At 42.9% G+C, this 22096-nt stretch overlaps 1 protein-coding gene across 1 annotated transcript in view; it reads right to left on the reverse strand.

Moving 5' to 3' along the window:
• Window positions 1-22096, reverse strand: part of SH3BP5 (SH3 domain binding protein 5) — a 67863-nt gene that overhangs the window by 37484 nt on the left and 8283 nt on the right. Inside the window, exon 3 of the mRNA XM_037845163.1 lies at window positions 1296-1424. Within this exon, the coding sequence (XP_037701091.1) occupies window positions 1296-1424 (129 nt within the window). The remainder of the gene's footprint in view (window positions 1-1295; window positions 1425-22096) is intronic.

The raw sequence follows: 22096 nt of genomic DNA on the forward strand, positions 1-22096 counted from the left end.
CAGGCCAGGGGAGGAGGACAGGTTTCGGGCAGCCATTCTGTCTAGAATGAAGACAACATATCTGGCAGGTTCCAACCAGAAACCTCAGGTCAGGGTTCAGGGTGCAAAACCCAAATATACAGATAGGATCTCAGCAGCACTGCCACAAAATCAAAGGGCTCCCCTGATGCGAAATTGAGAGGTGCAAGGAGGCAGGGAAGAGGGACGGTAACACCCCAGCCCTCATCCTTTATGGGTCTGATCTTAATACGTTCCTGGATTTCAGGAGTTGAATTTCCCAGGGGTCCACCTTACTGATGTCTCCCCCACAGTGCCCAGCAACATGCCGTGCACACAGTAGGTGCTCAAATACCTGTTGCCTCACTAAGATTTTCTTACAAGTGGAGACTTTTGGAGGCAACATCTTCCACCTTGATATAAACGCCCAACAGGACAGGACCTGGTTGTTTATTCGTGAACTACAATTTGGACCAAGTGCCTAAGCCTTCTTGGGAAATCTGAGCTCTTATTTCAAGACACACCACAGGAGCTGACGGGGTTGGTGATTCATGCTGAAGAGACTCCCGAGCGGAAAGCCCCAGTGGATTGATGGACGTGGCGGGCACTCGGTAAGTGGTGGGGGTGTCTCTTCCCTCCCCGATCACAGGCCCAGGGAAGAACCTGGGAGGTGACATAAGCAGCATACAGCATCATCTAAGAGCTGGCCAGGGGAAGACACAGCCTGAAACCCGTCCCCATCACCACACAGCCCCCAGCCATCTCCTGACCACAGCTCCCCTGAAAGATGAGACCAGGTAGAAATGAGCACACCCTGCAGGGCGTCCCCCCACCCTTTCCTCTGCTGCCCCTCCTCTGTCTCATTCCTCAGCTGCTCCTGTGAGTTCTCGGGACAGTATCTCAAAAGAAGCAAATGGCTAATCACTCCCAAACCAGCGAAGAGAACACGAGGGAACCAGTAGTCCTCCCGCTGCCTGCCGGGCGACTATTAGGCGAGAGAAGAGAAATCAGCTGATGTTGTGGACACATTCGCCCATCCGTGTAAGTAGCCCAGGCACCAACTCAGGCTGCCAGCCAGCGGCCACTCCCTGTTCATGGCATCGGGAACTGGATGTGGGAGAAGGAAGACGAAAGTGGCCAACTTCAGGCACAGCCTTCTACAAAGTCATGGCTGCTTTGCATCGCATAGGATTTGTGCTTCTAACCTTCAGCAGGAGATACACGAGTCAAAAGGGGAACCCAAATGCCACCAAGGTGGTGGGTGGAGGCAGGGGAGGTGGTCTGCAGGGTTACATTACCTGCCTTGCCACCCTCCGCGCCTCCCAGTAGGGCTTCGAGTCTTCCACGGCTTTGCCAATTTTCTTCACCAGCTCGTCCAGTTTCACCGTTGCTTCAACGAGAACAGAGCGGAACTTCTGACGTGCATCCTATAACCAGAGGAAATCGAGGAAACACAGTTCAGGCTTAAGAAGGAATCTGAAAACACCTGCTTCACCAAACCAGAAACACCAAGGAGGGACTTTGCACAGCATATAGGCCCCCTAAATTAGTACTTTACATGACAGCCCCTGCAGCGGCACCATCCAATAGAACTTTCTGCAACAATGAAGATGTTTTCTGTCTGTGTTGTACAGACTGGCTATTTAGTACTTGAAATGTGGTTCATGCAACAAAGGAACTGAATTTTTAATTTACTTAATTTTAATTCATTATATTTACATTTAACAGCCATTATGTGGCTAGTGGCTACTGTACAGACAGTGCAAGTCTAGATTAGAAAGCTCCGTCCAGGTCCTCAAAGAAAGCTCAGCCTGGCAATCTCTGGCAGCTCCAGTCCATAACAATGGCACCTTTTCCCACACTCCCGTGAAGTCCTCAACCATGTGGTGCAGTCAACGTTAAACACCAAGTGTGAATTCATCATGTGCCAAACCCTGTGCTGGGCCTCGGCTGTGATCCCGCCTCCACGGCACTGCTGGCCTGGTGGGCAAGGCAGGCACTTACAACCCATCCCAGAAAGTTGGTGCCGGACAGTTTGGGTACAGGTGTCCCAGAACCCCAGAGGCAGAGAACCTCGCCAGGCCGGGTGGGGGGTTAGGGGAACGCTCAAGGAAAACTGCCAGAGGCTGAAGCAAGAATGGGCACTTGAGGGAGGAAGAGGAAATACTGAGCCCCAAGCAGGCAGCAGAGCCTGCACTCAGCAGAGAGGGAAGGGGAGCGGCCTGGCGTCTGCAGGAAATCAAAAGAGGCCAGAGGTCTGGAATGTGGAGAATGCAAGCGATAAGTCCAGTCGCCCACCCTGGAGTCCCTGACTAGCAAGGGAGACCTCAGCAAGTGTTTGGAAGGACAGAACAGGCAGGTGGACCAAGCCAGGCTTAACCACATTATGAAAGTCAAGAAATCAGAGCCATGGAGTACAAGGAGGAAAAAAAAAATGAAAAAAGAAATTTTGTCCCAGGTGTAGGAGGACTATTGGAAGGTCAGGACAGAACTTCAGACCCCATAGCCCCTTGATCCTTGTCCCTTTGGTATTTGCCTGTCACAGTCACACCTGTGTGTGTGGTGTGAGAATGAGAGGTGAGAGTGCAAAAAAGAGTGAGAGTGTGAGAGCATGCAAGAGTGAGTGTGTGAGTGTATGAGTGTGAGAATGTGTAAGAGTAAATGTGTGCATGAGTACATGTGACTACACACAAGTGTGAGTGTGTATCAACGCCTGTGTGAGTGCATGGAGGGGGTTATAAGTGTGTGTGCTTTTGAGTGAGGGGATGTGGGGGGGGGGGTGGAGATGGATGCTCAGGACTAAAGAGGCTGCTCTACAACTCATGTTCCACTGGCTGGAAAGGGTCTGCCTCACAAGCAACTATCTGAAAACTGTATCCCTGAGCGCCAAATTGCAGGGCTCTTTTGGACCAACAGGATGGCTCACAGGGGTGAGGGAGGTTCTTATCAGTTCTCGTCATTTATTCCCCTCTGCCATATCAAGCCACTGGCTTGCTTGAGGGGTATGAAAAGGACATCAGCATTCCAGGACAAGCCTTTGCCTTCTACAGGAGCTTCTCATCGCATGAACTCCGGTCCCACTTCTCACACCGGCTTTGGACCTCATTCTCCAGCCTGTTCATCTTGTTAATTTACTCTCTGGCCTTCTCTCCTATCCAGCCAGGCCCAGAGTCACCTGCCACAGCTTCAGAAGACAGACAAGACTAGACTTGCTCTAGGGGAGCTGCTGCAGGTGTGCTGGGTTTCCAGGACTCTCGGGTAGCCCAGGAAATAACAAAGCACCACGAAGTTTCTATCAGACTTGGATTCCATTAAGTGAGCGAGCACGTTGTCTAAAGCCCAGATTTTTAATCAGATAGATTTGATCCTGGCTAAACTTCTCTCTGTGAAACCCTCAATAGATAACTTCTCTATGAATTTTTTTCATTTTGATGACCTGTAAAATAGCTACTTTCTATCTCATGGGGAGGACTATGGAAAGAATAAAGGAGAAAGCAAATTGAAAACATCTAACACTACCTGGGCACCCAGTAGGTACTCAATAACGCATTCATTCATTCATTCATTCATTCATTTGCCTTCTGGTATAAAGAGAGACCCTTGATCCCTTGATCCCCTTGTCAGGGGGAGCTGACACAATGAGGGTAAAAACCCATTACACCATAAGCAGCTGCTTTGCAAAATGCACTTTCACGTGCATGACCGGCATCTTGCAGCCAACACCCTGGTGGTGGGCAGGACACATGTATACACACCTACACCCCACATGAGGAAAACAAGGGCCAAATCAGTCAGTGAGTGACCCAGGGCAGGTCCCATCACCACCCTGGGACTCCTCTGTAAAATGGGAATTAGGCTCCACACCAGCGACCTACAGGCCAACAGGATTAGTTTGGCCTATACGCTGTAGAGTAAACATCAGGAAAATCCACCTTTTTGAAAAAAATGTGAATTTTCAAATTTCTCATTAAAAAAAAAATAAAGTCTGGCAGCACCGGGTCCCCATCCCTACCTGGCAACCATCACTTGGAGTGAGGTAGATGATGCCCCCTTAGGCAGGAGTTACCCTCTCCAGTCCCTTCCAGCCCTCTCCCTGCAGCACACCCAGATGCTTCACTCACTTAGGTTCCCTGGCCAGGCCCTGGAGACGTGTGATTCACCATGAGCTCTGCTGGGCACTAGTGAATATAACCCACCAACACTGCCCTTGGGAGGAGAGAGGGATTCACAGCACAGACTGACAGCCTGGAAGCACCGTTACAAGGTCTACTGCTATATTTCACATTTCACAACGGAGGAAACTGAGGCACGAAGAGAACAGGTAATTTTCCTAGGTCACAGAAGCGAGAAATGGCAGAGCCGGGGTTTAAATTCCAGCATAAACAAGTAATTACAATGTAGTGCTATACATACTAAGACCTGAGTATACACACAGTTCAACAGAGACACAACTGGGCAGGTCACCCAAAGAAAATAACATCCACGCCAGGCCTCGAAGAATCCGGGTTTCACCAAGCAGACGAGGAGGGGCATTAGAGCGGAGGCAATGGCCTGAGCAAAACACGGCGGGTGGGGGTTGGTGGGGGTTAGACAAGGAAGGGTAAGGTGACACCTTAAGGCATTCGAACCCTATTCCAGGGACAATGGGGAGCCATGGTGAATTTTTAAGCAGAGGTGTGACCTGATCAGATCTGGGTTTTAAAAAGAGTAAATTAGCTGCAGAGTATTTTTAAAGGCTTCTTAGGTGATTCTGATGAGCAAATTCAGGGACCAGCTGGTTAACAACCTTCCTGTATTAAATACACAAACAGAGGTATTGAACCCAAGAGACTTGATTTAACATCAGCATTTTCCCTCCCTAAATGAAGCTATGCTCCTGGGGATGATGATGCACGACTGGCAGACTTCCAACCACCAACAAGCCTATCCATCCAAGACATGTTAAAAACTAAACACAAAGCCAGCCTTCCCCTGATAAGATGAAACGGACTCAGTTCTTGCACCATTACAGAGGATCATGGCTACTTGAGTAACCATTCCCCACAAGTTCTGGGAGCCCACAAACCTCAGCACCAATCTCTCTTCTGCCTGGTCAAAGTAACAACCCCGCTTTTCTTTGGCCTCCTCCTGCCTCTCAGTCCCTGGTGGAGAGCTCTAGGCACAGCTGATGTGCCCTGGGCCTGGCCAATCAGGAGTGCATACCCCAGTCTCCGTGACTGTCGAGAGATGGACACGTGACCACAGAGCCAGAGAGACTTCATTCTTGGACTTTTCTGAAACTGAGATGGTTGAGAGGATGGAATGAAAGCCTGGAGCAGGCAGCAGCCACCTTGCCACTATGAGGCGAGAGCCTGGCAGAAAAAGAAGCCAGCAGATAAGGAGAGAGAGAGAAAGCGCCAATATCCGGTGACACCTCTGGGTCTCTGAGCCCCACCATGCCTTGCAGCCTTCCCCTGCACTCCAGCTTCCTGCGCCAACACAGCCCCTGCCCCATCCCCACCCTGTCGCCATCGTCTCTGGTTTTGCTTAAGTTATCTAGAATTGCATTTCTGTGACTTGCAATTGAACTGAACTTAAAAAAAAAAAAAAAGTGCATGAGACTGAAAAAGTGTACCTTAAGGTCATTACAGGAATGTAGGTAAAGAGGGCAGGATCAGTCAATATTCCAAGCCCCAGCAAAGCCTGAAATTAAATACAGTTAACTGCTGGGGGGCTTTTGTCCCTGACCATGAAGCCATGTTTTATAAGGAGCAGAGTCTGAGGAACTAAATCCAACCTACAAAGCATTTCTTTAAATTCATCTTAATGTGTCTAGAAAACCAACTTGCCATTATTAGACTTGTGCTTTTGACAAATTTCCTAGTTCAGGAGGAGGCTCAATCACATTCTCTGACTCCTAGAATTTCAGGCAAATATGTCTTAAGATTTTAACCAAGAAGTTAGGATTTAAGGGATGATTACTGATTACTTAACCATTATATAGATAGTCCTTCTTTTCTTTCTGGTACGTTAGAGGAGACAGGGAAATACTTGAAATCTCTGGACTGTAATCCAGCTGCCTTGATCTCTGATAATGACTGTATAGCCTTTATCTTGTGCCCTTGGGATTGTAAAAGCCTTGTGACTGACCCTCACCTGTACCCATTTTATTCAGTTTTTCCACTTTAGAGTCTTATGATCACTAAAGACAGCCCCTAATGTTTATTAATGAAGGGCCTTGGGTCAGCCCAGAACTAACCCACCCCGAGTCCAAAGCTATCTGGATAAACAAGGCTGGATCTGACCAAAATGTGCCCACCTGACATGCACAGTGGCTTAAATTTAAACCCTAAGTGACCTATACCTCATTATAATTCTAAAAATCGTGCCCACCATCATGTTAAGGCCACCATTTTCTTACATACTTTCTGTGACTAAGCATGCACTCAATCTGTGCATGCTCAACAATTAGATCACCTCTAATTACATCATCTGGGGCCACTGTGCTCATTATCCTAAAACCTGCCCATTTGATACTATAAAACCATCAGAATTACTGCAGTTCGGGGAGACAGACTTTTAAGCCGACAGGCTGTCTGATCGCCTGCTTCCTGCCTAGCAGGTGTCATGGATTGGCTCTTACATATATATTGGGCAGAGAACCCATCACCTTTGTCCGGTATCAAGATCAGAGCAGGAGGTTGCTTCCCAGAATGTCTGGGGAGGGAAAGCTGACTGTTTTCTCCACAGTAAATGATCCACGGAAGAGAGCAGTTCAGAAGTACAAACTCGTCTGAGGGGAAAGAGCAGTTCTTTTTACCAGTCAAGAAAAACGAGTTATTTACCATCCCTGCTGATTTTTTTTAGATCAGCACTTGAAGGAATTCTAAAAGCGTCCGCTCTGCTTGGATGAGGCCTCAGAGCTTCAACTCAGGAAAGTGTGTCACGTCCATTAGGTGAGTCAGATGGAGGGTAATTCATTCAAGCAAAGAACGACAGAGGGTGGCACAGCCTCTCTGGTTGCAAGTGCCAGTGAGTCAAAAACACAGCCCTGCCTCGGTAAGAACTCCACTACATCACGCCAGCGTGCCAGCAGCCACCACCCTGGGGACAGGTCCCTGTCTCCTGGCCAATCCGCTCACCTAAGCCTCAATTGCCTCACTTGTAAGCTGAGAGCGATGGCCTTTCTCCTTCACGAAGTGTCCCCAGAACCAAGAGACACTGAGACGCGATGTCAGTTTTAAAAATAACTGTCCTACAAATTAATGACGGCACCACACTTCCAAGGATCCCTCCTAATGCCATTTATAAATACACGGCTTGCAGTTTCTAGAAAGAGATTTCACAGGCACTATTTGAGCCTTACAAAAGCCCTGTAAGACAGGCTCAGCAAGAATTACACCCTCAGGCTACAGATAAGAAGACCAGAGCCCAGAGGGTTGAAATGCTCTCTGCCTGAGGTCACAGGGGAAACATCAGACTTGGGTCAAAAACACACATCTTAGCCAATGTGCCTTTCGCTTTCCCAGTGGTTTTCAAGGTGTAGTCCGGGAGACCACTGGGGGTCCCCTGAGACCTTTTCAGGATGTCTACAAGGTCAAAAACGTTTTCTTAATAAAGATGTTCCTTGTCTTTTTGTACCTTCATTCTCTCCCAAGTGTACAGTGGAGTTTTCCAGAGGCTACAAAGTATGTGACATCACAACAGAGTGAATGCAGAAACAGATATGAGTGAGAATCCAACTCTCTTCTGTTAGGCCAGACATTAAAGAAATCTGCAAAATAATATTTAAAAAACTACTTATTTTTCATTAAATTTTTTGCGTGTGGGGGGAAATAGTTATTTTTCATAAAGTTACGGCAGTCGCTTTAGTTAGTGGACAAAGGCAGTGGGTTCTTTGCCTGATGCGCGCAAATGACAAATTCCTGAGACACTGGGGTTTCAAAGAAAGAGAATATTGCTAGGCACAAAGCAAGAGATCAGATGGCCTGTCAGCCCAAAAATCTGTCTCTCCAAACTGCAGTAACTCTGATAGTTTTACAGCATCAAAAGATGGGCAGGTTTTAGGATAATGAGCACAATGGCTCCAGATAATGTAATTAGAAGTGATCTTATTATTGAGCATGCACATTTTGATTACATGCGTAGTCACAGAACATATGTAAGAAAATGGCAACCTTAATATGACAGTGGGCACAATTTTTAGTTTTATAATGAGGTATAGGTCACTTGGGTTAAAATTTAAGCCACTGCACCTGTCAGGTGGGCCCATTTGGATAGATTCAGCCTTGTTTATCAAGATAGCTTCGGACTTGGGTGGGTTAGTTCTGGGCTGACCCAAGGCCCTTCATTAATAAACACTAGGGGCTGTCTTTAGTGATCCCAAGACTCCAAAGTAGAAAAACTGGATAAAAGGGGTACAAGTGAGGGTCAGTCACAAGGTTTTTACAATCCCAAGGGCACAAGATAAAGGCTATACAGTCATTATCAGAGATCAAGGCAGCTGGGTTACAGTTCAGAGATTTCAAGTATTTCCCTGTCTCCTCTAACATACCAGAAAGTAAAAGGGAATATCTACTGGTTACATTCATGTTAACATGCATTGTGTTTATTATCACCATTTTTAATGAATTAATACAGGTTTTTTAAACCTGTTAGTTTTAATGAATAATACAGCAAATAGTGATTGATATTACCCGCAAACAGCAAAACCTCCCTGGGTACTCAATGATCACTAAGAGTGTAAAGGGGACTTGAGGCCAAAAAGTTTGGGGTCTGCTGTGCTGCACCAGGCCACACCCAACCCCTGGGATCTGCCCTGGAGACCCCTCTCAAACCACAAAACCAGTGTGTTTTTTGGAACAGTGAAGCAGTTATTCTTAGATCTTTTTTTAATCCTTCTGCTTTTTGTCAAGGAGAAAGCCTCAGTTTGGTGCTACTGCGTCTTCAACACCTCTTTGCATTTGTTCGATTCCTTCTTAAGAAAGGGGGTGCTGCTCCAGGCACAGGGCCTTGCACAGAGAGGGGAATCAGCTAGAACCCCACAGCCAAAACAATAAACTCACTAGAAACAAATTAACGTTACCTCTGAAAAGTCATCCAGCTGTGCCCTGAAGAGCTGGGCACTTACCTACAGGTCTATCATTCTTCAATAAAAAGCTTGCTTTAAAAAAAACATTTATTTCCCTTTTACGGTTTTCCATTTACATTTCTTGAAGTAAAAATGTGAATCAATTTAATGGGAAAAAATGGAATAAACAGTACATGCAGGGCTAGGATATGGGAAAAATTATGACCACAGCAGGAGAATCATTGGAGTACGGCTAGTACTCCTTTCTGATTCCTTTTCATTTCCCACCTCAAGTCCAGATTCAGCGGCAGAGGCCCCTTGGGGAAGGGGGCCAAACTCGCTGCTTCCTTTAGAGAGAACTGTCCCACCCAGAGGGGGTCCCTGCTGCTCTGCTGGCACCAGATCTTCTCTAGGGAGCAGATCAGAGGAAGCCAGAGGAGGGGAGACAGAGACACACAGAAGAAAGCAAGGGTGGAGACAACCAGGAAGTGACAGGAGGGGTGGTGGGAGATTATCTGGGTTCCTGATTCTAATCCTGCAATTATACGGTCATATTATTTATCAAGGAAACCAGGATACTTTTTAGAGTGAAGAGGGGCGCTATTAATAATTTGTTGGGACAACGGGCATAAACCAGGACTGTCAGGAACATGTGGTCCCCCTGTGCCTAAGACCTGAGATGCTTCCCTCACTTGGGTTCCATGCAAGTCCTACAACCTTCCCTCCCTTGGGTTCCATGCAAGTCCTACAACCTTCCCTCCATTGGGTTCCATGCAACAGTCCTACAACCATGAAAATCCACTCTTTGAATCAGGCTGTTTGAGTGGGTTGAGATGCAAAGCGTAGGGGGTTTGTACACCAACCAGCTCCAAACTCCTGGGCAGGCCCAATGCCATTCAGCAGCCTCAGTGATGAGGCCAAATCCTGTGTCCTACCCCCTCCACCCAGAGCTCTCTCCACAGCACCACACTGCCTGTCCTGGTTCTGAACCACCAAGAGGCTTTCTCCACTGATCGGAAAGAATGAAAGAAAGCAAACATGGCAGTCATCAACATTTTCTCTGGCAGGTGTCCCTCTTCTGAGGTTAGCAAGGGTCTTGGAGACATTTGCTCTTTATAGAAGAGGTGCCTTGACCTTTTAAGGCCCAGAAAGAACTGCTTTTCTCACGGGCGTAAGGGCTTTGGTTTAGAACTCTGATATGACTATGTTTCCAAACAAGCAGGTGAGCACAGACTCCCATCCCCCAGATCACAGCCCGCCACAGTGGGCCTTCACATCTCTTCCACCAGATTGGACCCATGCAGCTTTCCTTTGGATGCACTGGCAAACAGAGATTTCATAGCCAAATAGAAGTACTGTAACTTGGAAGCTGAATTAAGGCAGTTGGCAGGGCTGGAGAATGGGAAAGACTTTTTTAAACTTTTTCATTCAAAGTAAGTTCTGATTTAAAAACAGTAAGGGTAAAATGCAGACATGATGCCCCTTTGCTCCCAAAATACTTGGAGTGCATATTTACTAAAGAGAAGGATATTCTTACATGATCAGAATCTAATTATCAAAATCAGAAAATTAGCAACTAAAAGAATAAGGTATCTAGGAAAAAATTTAACCAAGGTTATAAAGGACATATACAAGGAAAACTATGAATCATTACTGAATAAATTAAAGAAGACCTTAAAAAGTGGAAAGATATTCCATGCTCATGGAATGGAAGACTGAATATCATTAGGATGTCAATGCTACCTAAAGCAACCTATAGATTAAACACAATCCCAATCAAAATTCCACTAGTCTTCTTCACAGAAATGGAAAAGCTAATCATCAGGTTCTTAGGGAAGGGGAAAGGACGCCAAATAGTCAAAACCAACTTGAAAAAGAACAATGTTGGAGGACTCACACTTCCTAATTTCAAAACTTATTTCCAATCTACAGTAACAAAACAGTGTGATACTGGCCCAAGGACAGACATATAGATCAGTGGAAAAGAACTGAGAGTACGGAAGAAAATCCACACATCTATGGCCAGTTTATTTTTGAATATGAACCAAGTCCATTCAATGGGGAAAGAATAGTCTCCGCAACAAATGGTGCTGAGAAAACTGGATATCCAGGACAAAAGTTAACTCAAAATTATCAATGACCTAAACAAAAGAACTAGAATTATAAAACTTTTAGGAAAAAAAACAGAGGCAATTGCCAAAAGATGGAAACAACTCAAGAATTCATCAACCGATGAATGGATAAACAATATGTAATGTGTGTGTGTGTGTGTGTGTGTGTGTGTGTGTGTGTATACACACACAATGGAATATCATTCAGCAGTAAGAGGGAATGAAGTCTTGAAGCATGCAACAACATGGATGAACCCTGAGGACATTATGTTGAATGAAATAAGTCAGCCATAAAAGGACAAATATTGTATGATCTCACTAATATGCATGAATTATTAATATGTAAACTCATAGACATAAAATCTAGACTACAGGTTACCAGGAGATAGAATGAGACTAGAGAATGGTTAGCAGTTGTTTAACATGTGCACAATTTTTAACCAGGTTGAACTTACATGTTTGGAAATGGATAGAGGTAATAGTAGCACTTATTGTGAGTATAATTAACAGTGCTGAATTGTGGGTGAATATAGTGGAAAAGGGAAGTTTAGAGTCATGTTTGTCAACAGAAGGAAAGCTGGGGGGTAAAACATGGGAATGTATAATATAATAAATCTTGTGGATGACAACTGTGATTAACCTCATATTCAGGTTTGCTAATGCTACCCTTTTGCAAAATACCAGAAACAGATTGGCTTTTATGAAGGGGGTTTATTTGATTACAAAGTTACAGTCTTAAGGTCATAAAGTGTCCAAAGTAAGACATCAACAAAGGGTACCTTCACTGGAGAAAGGCCATTGGCATCCAGAAAGCCTCTGTTAGCTCGGAAGGCACGTGGCTGGCATCTGCTTGCTCCCAGGTTGCATTTCAAAATGGCGTTCTCCAAAGTGTTGCTCTTGGGGCGTTTCATCCTCTCTTTAGCTGCAGCTGCTCTTCAAAATGTCACTCTCAGTTGCTCTGATGTCCTTCTGTCTATGAATTCCTTTATATGACTCCAGTAATCCAATTAATACCCACCCTGAATGGGTGGGGTAACACCTCCATGGAAATTATCCAATCAAACGTTTCACTCACAGTTGAATGAGTCACATCTCCATGGAAACACTCAAAGGATTCCAATCTGATCAACACTAACACATCTGCCTCCACAAGACTGCATCAAAGAATAAGGCTTTTGGCGGGACATAATATATCCAAACTAGCACACCATACAAACACAAAAAAGTTCTTTCATGAACTATAACAAATGTACAATACTATTACCAGGAATCAATAATAGAGTGGTATATGGGGGGAAATGTACCTTTTGCAAACTATGGACTATAGTGAACAGTAATACCTTAACATTTTTTCACCAACAGTAACAAATGTACCACACCAATACTAGGGGCCAACAAAAGGTGGGGATAAGGAATATGGGATGTTTTGGGTGTTCTTTTTTATTTATTTTTTCTTTTTTTGAAGTAACGTTCTAAAATTGATCATGGTGATAAATGCACAACTATATGATGATACTGTGAGCAACTGATTGTATACTTTGGATGTGATATATGGTGTGTAAATATATCTCAATAAAACTGCATTAAAAAACCACACAGGGAAATATCTTTAGGATCTTGTAATAGCCAATGGATTCTCTCAGACTCTATACTGAATGCATAAGCAACAAAAGAAAATATAGATAAATATGACTTCAACAAAATTTAAAACTTTTAGGCAAAGGACTTCATCATGAAAGTAAAAAGACATCCTACAGAATGGGAGAAAATATTTGGAGACCATATTTCTGATAAGGGTATATCCAGAATATATAAAGAACTCCTGTAACTCAACAACAAAAAGACAGACAACCCAATTTTAAAATGGGCAAAGGACCTGAATAGACATTTATCCAAAAAACACATACAAATAGCCAAAAGGCACATGAAAAGATGCTCACCACCATGAGCCATTAGGGAAATGCAAATAAAAACCATGATGAGATACCACCTCACATCTGGTAGAATGGCTGTTACTAAAAACATTTGAAAATAAGTGTTGGCAAGGACGTGGAGACATAGGAATCCTTGTGCATTGTTGGTGGGAATGTAAAATGGTATAGCTGCTATGGAAAACAGTTTCCTCAAAAACCTAAACTTTCTTGTTCCTCAAAAAATTAAAAATAAACCAAATACCACTCTGTTATTGACTCCTTGTAATAGTGTTGTATATTTGTTCTAGCTCATGAAAGAACTTTTTTATATTTGTACAGTTAATCACAGCAATCCCACTTCCCTAAAGAATTGAAAAGAAGGACACAGACAGATATTGTACAGCAATGTTCACAGGAGCATTATTCACCAGATTAGAACTTCCAGGGGAAATGGCAGAGTAGGCAACTCCAGGACTCACTCCTTCTCCAAAACAGCTAGAGGAGGGAACACCACCTAATCATTCTATGAAGCCAACATCACCCTAATACCAAGGCCAGATAGAACTATTACAAGAAAAGAAAATTACAGACCAACCTCCGTAATAAATATAGATGCAAAAATCCTCAACTAAATACTTGCAAATCAAATCCAACAGCACAATAAAATAATTATACACCATGATCAAGTGGGATTTATCCCTGTTATGCAGTGGTGGTTCAACACAAGAAAATCAATTAATATAATATACCACATTAACAGATTGAAGGGGAAAAACCACCTGATCATATCAATTGATGCAGAAAAGGTATGTGACAAAATCCAGCATCCTTTCTTGATAAAAACACTTCAAAAGATAGGAATAGACGGAAGCTTCAACATGATAAAAATGAAAAACCCACAGCTAACATCATACTCAATGTTGAAAGACTGAGAGCTTTCCCTCTAAGATCTAAAACAAGACAATGTCACCATTGTTATTCAACATTGTGTTAGAAGTTCTAAGTAGAGCAGGTAGGCAAGAAAAAGAAATAAAAGGCACCCAAATAGGAAAGGAAGAAGTAAAATTTTCACTGTTCATAGATGACATGACCCTATGTATAGAAAGTCTTGAAAAACCTACAACAAAGCTACTGGAACTAATAAACGAGTTCAGCAAAGTGGTGGGGTACTAGAAAATTGGTAGTGTTTCTATACACTAATAATGAACAATCTGAAGAAGAAATCAAGAAAAAAGAATCAACTTACAATAGCAACTAAAAGAATCAAATATCTGGGAATAAATTTAACCAAGGCTGTAAAGGACCTGTACACAGAAAACTACAAAATATGGTTAAAAGAAATCAAAGTAGACCTAAATAAGTGGAAGGACATTCCATTTCATGGATTAGAAGACCAAATATTGCTAAGATGTCATTCTACCAAAATTGATTTACAGATTCAACACGATCCCAATCAAAATTCCAACAGTCTACTCTGCAGAAATGGAAAAGCCAATTATCAAATTTATTTGGAAGGATAAGGGGCCCCTAAATAGTTAAAAACATCTTGTAAAAGAAGAAGGAAGTTGGAGGACTCACACTTCCTGACTTTAAAGCATATTACAAAGCTACAGTGGTCAAAACAGTATGGTACTGGAATAAAGATATATTGACCAATGGAATCAAATTGAGAATTCAGAAACAGACCCTTACGTCTATGGGCAACTGATACTTAATAAGGCTGCCAAGTCCACTCAACTGGAAATGAATCATCTCTTCAACAAACAGCACTGGGAGAATTGGATATCCATATGTAAAATAATGAAGAGGACCCCTATCTCACACCTTATACAAAAATTAACTCAAAATGGATCAAAGACCAAAATATAAGAACCAGGATCATAAAACTCCTAGAAGAAAATGGAGGGAAGCATCTTCAAGATCTTGTGGTAGACAATTGTTTCATAGACTTTATACCCAAAAAACACAAGGAACAACAACAACAAAAAAAAAAAATAGATAAATTGGACCTCTTCAAAATTAAAAACTTTTGGGCTTCAAAGGATTTTGTCAAGAAAGTGAAAAGGCAACCTTCTCAATGAGAGAATATATTTGGAAACCACATATCTGATAAGGGCTTAATATCTAGAATATATAAAGAAATCCTACAACTCAATAAAATGACAAACAACCCCATTTAAAAATGGGCAAGGGACTTGAATAGACATTTTTCCAAAGTGGAAATATAAATGGCTAAAAAGCACAAAAAGATGCTCAACATCACTAGCTATTAGGGAAATGCAAAGCATCAGAAACAAAGGAAAAGGCCCAAAGCCCTTTAAACCTTTGGGCACTGGGTCAGTCCTCATGAGGCCCTGGAGGAGGGACTGAAGTTACATAACACCTGCTGCCCGCTCCCACCCCACCCACTGTGCGTGCCAAGTTCAAAAGACTGAAAGACTGACCCAGTCCAATACTTTTTCATTAGTGGCCAAACACATGTTTTTAAACCCACAGCATTCTTTATGTAAGAGGAGGCAGAATTGCTTAAACCATGGCATTTCACTGAATTCAACCACAAGTGAACTATTTCCATGTCTACATCAAGAGGCTGAACAAATTTCCTCAATTTCAAGACCCACTTTTTCAGTATTTCACAGATTTCAGATGGATTATACAATTGATGTGCACATTTATCAGAGGTAGTCATTCACCACCACCACCACCAAAATAGTCATTAAATATAAGGTCCATTTTACAATTAACATGAGTTTTAGAATCACGGAAGTATGGTGAGTTCAGGGCCCAATACTGGAAAACTTTCATGACCATTTAGTGTAGCCTCCATCAGAAGCATGCATCCACTCACCCCAGCATCCCAGGCAAGCTAGCTGTCTTGCTTCTGCTGGCTTTTGGGATAACCTCCCTCGCAACTGCAGCTAATAAGAATGGAAAGAAAGGAAGGTACAGGGTGCAGAAGAACCAAAGTCAGAGTCCACTGCTATAACTGTAGAGGCACAAATGAAATGTCCAGAAGAAATAGCTAAAAAAATAGTTAGAGCAGTCAATTCTCAGAGTAGAGCTGCAGGTGGGGAGGAGTGGGGCAGAGGACTTTTGCTTTTCAGAGTATCTTTTTTTTTAATAAGTATTATTTCAATAAAAATAAAATTTTAAGTGTAGTGTATAGATTGACCAAAGAGCTTTTGTATACCCTTTTGCCTATATCATTGAGACTACGGATGATTCATAATTCATTCAGCATGTGGCTAGATTAAAATTAAAAATTCAGAGTCATACAATATCAGAGCTGGAAAACACTGCCCATCATTTGGCTCAGATGCTCCCATTTCACAGATGAGGTAACAAAACCTCAGGAAGTAAAGCACTGCTCCGAGGATGCACACCTGACTAGTGTCAGGGCAAAGATGGAAAAGCTGAACCCCTAAATCCTAGACCAGCGTTCTTTCAATTTCACCAATCCCATGGGGCCTCAGAATACACATCCTCCACAACTCCAAACACCAGGTGTATTCAAGCAGATGGGTCCCGGCCTTGGGCTCATAGATTGAAATACTGGCTTCACCACCCAGGCTGTGACCGTGGGGAAGTTACTTATTCTCTTCAGGACCTCCTTTTCTCAACATCCTCTAGCTGTGTTATGAGAATTAATAGGACAAAGTATATAAAGCACTTAGCACAATACTCAGCATGAAATAAACTTTCATTAAATGGTAGCTGCTTTTCGGTAGGCTCTGTTATTCAACAAATGGCAAACAGTGGGAAGAAAAGTGCCAACTTTTGTTGAATATTATATGCTAGGTACCGAGTCAGATACTTTACAAACCTCACCTTATTTAATCCTTAACAGCCCCATCAAGATAGGTATTGCCCTCCCCATTTTTGAGGGAAGGATATTAAAACACAGAAGAAAAGCAAAAAAAAAAACAAAAACAACAACAACTTGTCCAAAAATAAGAGGCAAAGGGAGACTTCAAACTCAGTTCTCCCAACCTCCAAGGCCTGTGCTACCCCCTTTTCACATGCAATGTATTTTAGTCTCTATGGGTTCCAAAATAGTTCCCCTGTGCTTTTTTTTTTTTTTAATTTATGCAAGTTTCATAGCATTAATGTGTGGTTGTGTTTAACAAGTTCCAACTGGGGAAGCAGATCCAATTTCTAGCAAATGAATGCAATGCTAATGATTTTTTTTGCCTCAGCAGCAGACACACGAGCAAAACCAGAGAAAGAGGAGAAAGGGAAAGAAAGCAGCAAGTCAAGAGTTTATCCAAGATGTTTTACAACCTTTTCCCCTGAATTTATAAAATGTCTGTCTCACCATGACGCTTTTGACTTTCTGCTCCAATAATGTTTCAATAGGCACTGAAGCTGTGGGATATAATTTTCTCTCAGATAAAATTTTTAAGAAATGGGCAAAGAGGCAAAGAATTCCCCATAGCAAGACCCACAGACCTGCTTAACAACTGCCGCTTCTTGCTTTTGCTGGCTTGTTTAAGGGTCACTGGGAGTGCTAACCAAAGTCCTTGCTTTGCTGGCTGGTTAACCATTAAAGCAACTTGAGAAGGCACTGTGAAACATGGTTGTTTATGAAACCTCCCCCAGCAAAAAAAAAAAGGAAGGAAGGAACGGAAGGGATGAAAACGGATGTTCTAAAGACCTCAAAATGAGCCATCATCTCTAAATCACCACCATGAGTATGACAGTTTTTAAAACATGGCCCCAAAATTCTTTGGCATCATCCCATCAAGAGATGGAGTCCTCTGACGTCTGGGTGGGCTGGTGAGATGGGACCAAAGGAATACAACAGAAGTGGTGCTACGTGACTCCCAGGGTTTGGTCCAGAAAAGGCCATGGAGCCTTTGTCTTGGGACAGTCACTCTGGGGAAAGCCTGGCAACAGTAAGAAGTCAGACTGCCTGAGTCTGCCAACTGAAAGGTACATGTAGGTGCTCTGGGTGACAACCCAGCTGAGCTCCCAGAGTCAGCACCCACTGGCAGCATGTGAGGCAGCCATCTAAACATCCCATCCAGCTGAGCCTTCTGATGATCTCAGTCCCAGCTGTGTGAGACTACTCAGGCGAGAACCACCCAGCTGAGCTCTTCCCAAATGCCTGACCCACAAAATCACGGACAGAATAAAGCGGTTGTTTTAAGCTGTTAAGTTTTGGGGCAGTTTGTTAGGCAGAAGTAGTAACCTGAACAATGAGGCAGGACAGCACCCCCATTTTCACCTCTTCTTCTAATAAAACAAAAACACGGGAAGATTAAGTCTGCGTGCTCCAAATCTATGAAAACGAAGCTGACTCCTTTTGATACTGGCAATAAAAGGATGGGATGGATGCAGACAACCAAACCCATTCATCATGCTTCGGGTGAGTTTCATGCCAAAGAAACTGAAGAGTTTATATTAAGTGAGCTTGGCGCAGTTATGATAAATAGCGGATATTCCTCTCATTGTCTCTCCACTAGCAGTTTCTTTCTGTCAGAGCAAACATTAATATCTCTTAGATAATCCAGCAAAACACAGTAAAGGAAAAATCAGGCAAGAATAGAACAAAAATGTTTCCATTTTCCTTTAAGGAAATGAAAGGGACCAATTCTCCACGCTTTGTAAGAGCTGCTTTTGCAAATTATTGTGAGACCCTTGGTTAAGATGCATTGCATAAAAGCAATATAGTCTTTACTGTTAGAAACATTTATGTGGCCACAGGCAGATGAAGTAACTTGCAAAGGGGAGGGCTGGGCAAAGATAACTGGGATGCCTGCCAAAAGGATGAGGTTCAATAGATGTTTAATTCATCCAGCCAAAACACACACACATACACCACAACGCTAAAAGTCCCAGCAATAAACACTCAAAAGGAAAAATAGCTCAATATTAAAAGGTTGCAGTCCACAGGGACTACAACTTTCTGCACAGAAGGGCACCTCTTGACATTCATTGCCAACTTGGGGATTTGGAGATTCTGTCAACCAACGAATTCTATCAAGCAATGAGTCCATCACCCCACAGCCTGCCTTTTCGATGAGGGGGATACCCAGGGACATGTCAGAGTCAGGGGGAAGGCATCTTGCATAGACCTGGGGGTGCAATTATGTCATAGTAGAAAAGTCCGTTTGTCCTACAATAGCAAACGCCTACATTCTTAAAATGAGTTCCAGCTGAGAAGCCAAGAAAGTTTATACTTTATCTTATTGGTCCTTATAGTTTAAGAGGAAGACAAATCCAATTTTTTTCAGGCAAGAGTCCATTTCAATATTAGGTAACTTCTTCTATGGTCTAGCCAACAGTCCATACTAATATCATTTTGCTAATGTGGCTATAGTGAATGAGGTTGTGCAAGAGTCTAGATGTGCCCACAGGTCTTTATCCAATTAGAAGTATACTAATGTTCAAATTATTTACATTATTTATATTTACTAAGTTTAAATATCTAAATATTCTCAATATTTTGAATGTCTTTCATCGTTACATCTTGGTTTTTTTGTTTTTCTCTTTATATTTTATAAATGAGTGTATAATGAGGATTTCTAGGCTGTGGACGATACTAAAATGCCTTTAAAGCACTTTTCAGCCCTCCATGAATTACCACACTGAATGTTTAACAATACTATAATTCACCAAGTAAACCCAACAACTTTAGGATTTACATGATTAAGATAGCAACTACCTATTTAAAATATTTTTCCCACCATTCTTCATAGTTTCTAAAATTCCATCCATAGATATTCATTTCTTTGGCTCAAAAAGACACTGTTTCTTAATAGGCCTTTATTCCCTACCCCGTTCCCTTGCCTATGACAATTATAAAGCATATTTATTGGAAATAATTCAGAAATACAGAGAAATGAAAAATAAAAATCACTAGCATTCCAGCAACTAGCAATAACCACTTAAAATCTGAGGATGTCATATTTCTAGAGCCGTGCATCTCAACTACCAGTGGTGACGGATCTTTTTTCCCCCAACCCATTATGAAACACTACTTCTGTAAAATACAATAAAATAAACAACTAGGAAAATGAAATGCCACTTGGATATCATGACAATGTCACGTGTGAAAGAAGTTTCTGTAACTACTTCATCTTGGAATGGTAACAAGAAGCTCATGGTCTCCAGATCATGACTAACTCTAGTCTAAACCTTTTTTCTTACTTATATACATAGTCTTTTATTCTATGCATGGTTTTATAGATACCCTACAGACAGTTTTTTGTGTATTTTAGATATAGTTTTATAACCTCATTTTTCTTCCTTTGTCCACATCCACATGTGCCTTTCTTAAAGTGAAAGGCCATGTTTAAAATGCAAATATCCCCCAGCAGGGCAGAATCTTACCCTCTGATGAGCTAACACTTCCCTATGCAGAGGGGGGCTAGGGGAGGGGAAGGAGAATACAAGGTCAAGCTTTACCAATGTTGCCATGCAATCGTGCCAGGGTTGGGCCTTGCCTAGGAAGAGTCTGGGAACTGAATGCAATTTCAGAGCAGGCACTGAAGAAAAGGTACAGGCCTATTTTGCAGGACACTGGGTGTGACAATGCCAAGAGCCATGAGTCCACAAGGGCATGTACTTTTGACTCAGACCACATCCTTCCATTCTGACGTTCACTGCGGCCCTGTGTGCAGGCAGTGAACAAGACACTGCAGACCAAGGACAGGAGACCCAGTCCCTGCCATCCGGGGGCTCAGAGTCCAGTGGGGGAAACAGACAAGTAAACAAATGACCATAACACAGCCTGAATATACGCAGGGCAGTAGGAAGGGGTGATATGAAATGCATGCGATAGGAAGAGCTGGTTAAAACACAGAATCCTGGGACACCACCCTATCCCCCGCCCCCCATCCCTGAGATTCTCATTCAGTAGGTCTGGGTGGGTCCCAAGATCCTGCATTTCTAACAGGTTCCCAGGTCATGCTGATGCTGCTGGTCCGAGGACCACACTTTGATGGTACCGCTTGAGAGCAGAGGTTTGCAACTCGCAGTGACATTTGCAAATGTCCCAGGAGATGTCTGCAGATCTGGAGACATGTTTAGTTGTCACAACTAGGAAGGGAGTGTTCTTGGCTTCTAGTGAGCAGAGGCCAGGGCCAAGGATGCTGATAAACATCCTTCAATGCACAGGACAGCCCTCCACAACAAAGAATTATCCGGCCCAAGAATTCTCTATGCCTGTAAACAGAGGTGGTAATACTAGCTGTTCTGAGGATTCAATGAATTTATGTACATAAAGTGCTTAGAACAGGCACTCATAATGGTAGGTACTCATTAATATTATTAGCTATCATTACTATTGAAGAGCAGCTAGAACACAAAAACAGGCAGCAAAGACATTCCAGAATGGACCCAAAACCCTTCCTGGAAAAAAAAAAAAGTACATACCCTACTGTAAACCATGGACCAATTATAATATTCTTTCATCAATTGTAACAAAGGTACCACACTAATGCAAATGTTAATAATGGAGGATGGTATATGGGAACACTATATTTTTTATAGATTTTTCTGTCAACCTAAAATTTCTTTAATTAAAAAAATTTTTTTAATCAATTAGCCATTAAAAAAAAAAAACCTTCCTGCAAGTGCCTGCCACACTGCAGCCCTCACCTTGTCCCCACTTCAAGGACAACAACGATGATATTTATTGATGGCTTACCAGCTACCATTATTAGGTGAGGAAAATGAGGCCCAGAGACATTAACTAATTTGTCCAAGGTCACACAGCTATTAAGAGATAATCTGCTGTAATTCATCCAAATATCCACTGAGCAACCATTTGTGTCAGGCAAATCCAAGGAGATGCTCCCTAACAAAACAGAATTCACTTGGGTTAACAAACTCATTCCCACATCCCAGGAGACAGTCCACAGAACAAGGCCCTGATAATCCAGTTACTATAAAATCCATCCCGCTGTAATCCTGGCTGCACAAGCCCTCCCTCTCGTCACTTGCCCAGTGCCAGTCTCTCTGAAAAAGAAAGGTCATGGCAGGGGCTGGGGAGGAGAGCAGAGCCATCGCCAGGCCCCTGG

This window comes from Choloepus didactylus, chromosome 1, assembly GCF_015220235.1.
Source record: "Choloepus didactylus isolate mChoDid1 chromosome 1, mChoDid1.pri, whole genome shotgun sequence".
Taxonomy (NCBI): Eukaryota; Metazoa; Chordata; class Mammalia; order Pilosa; family Megalonychidae; genus Choloepus; species Choloepus didactylus.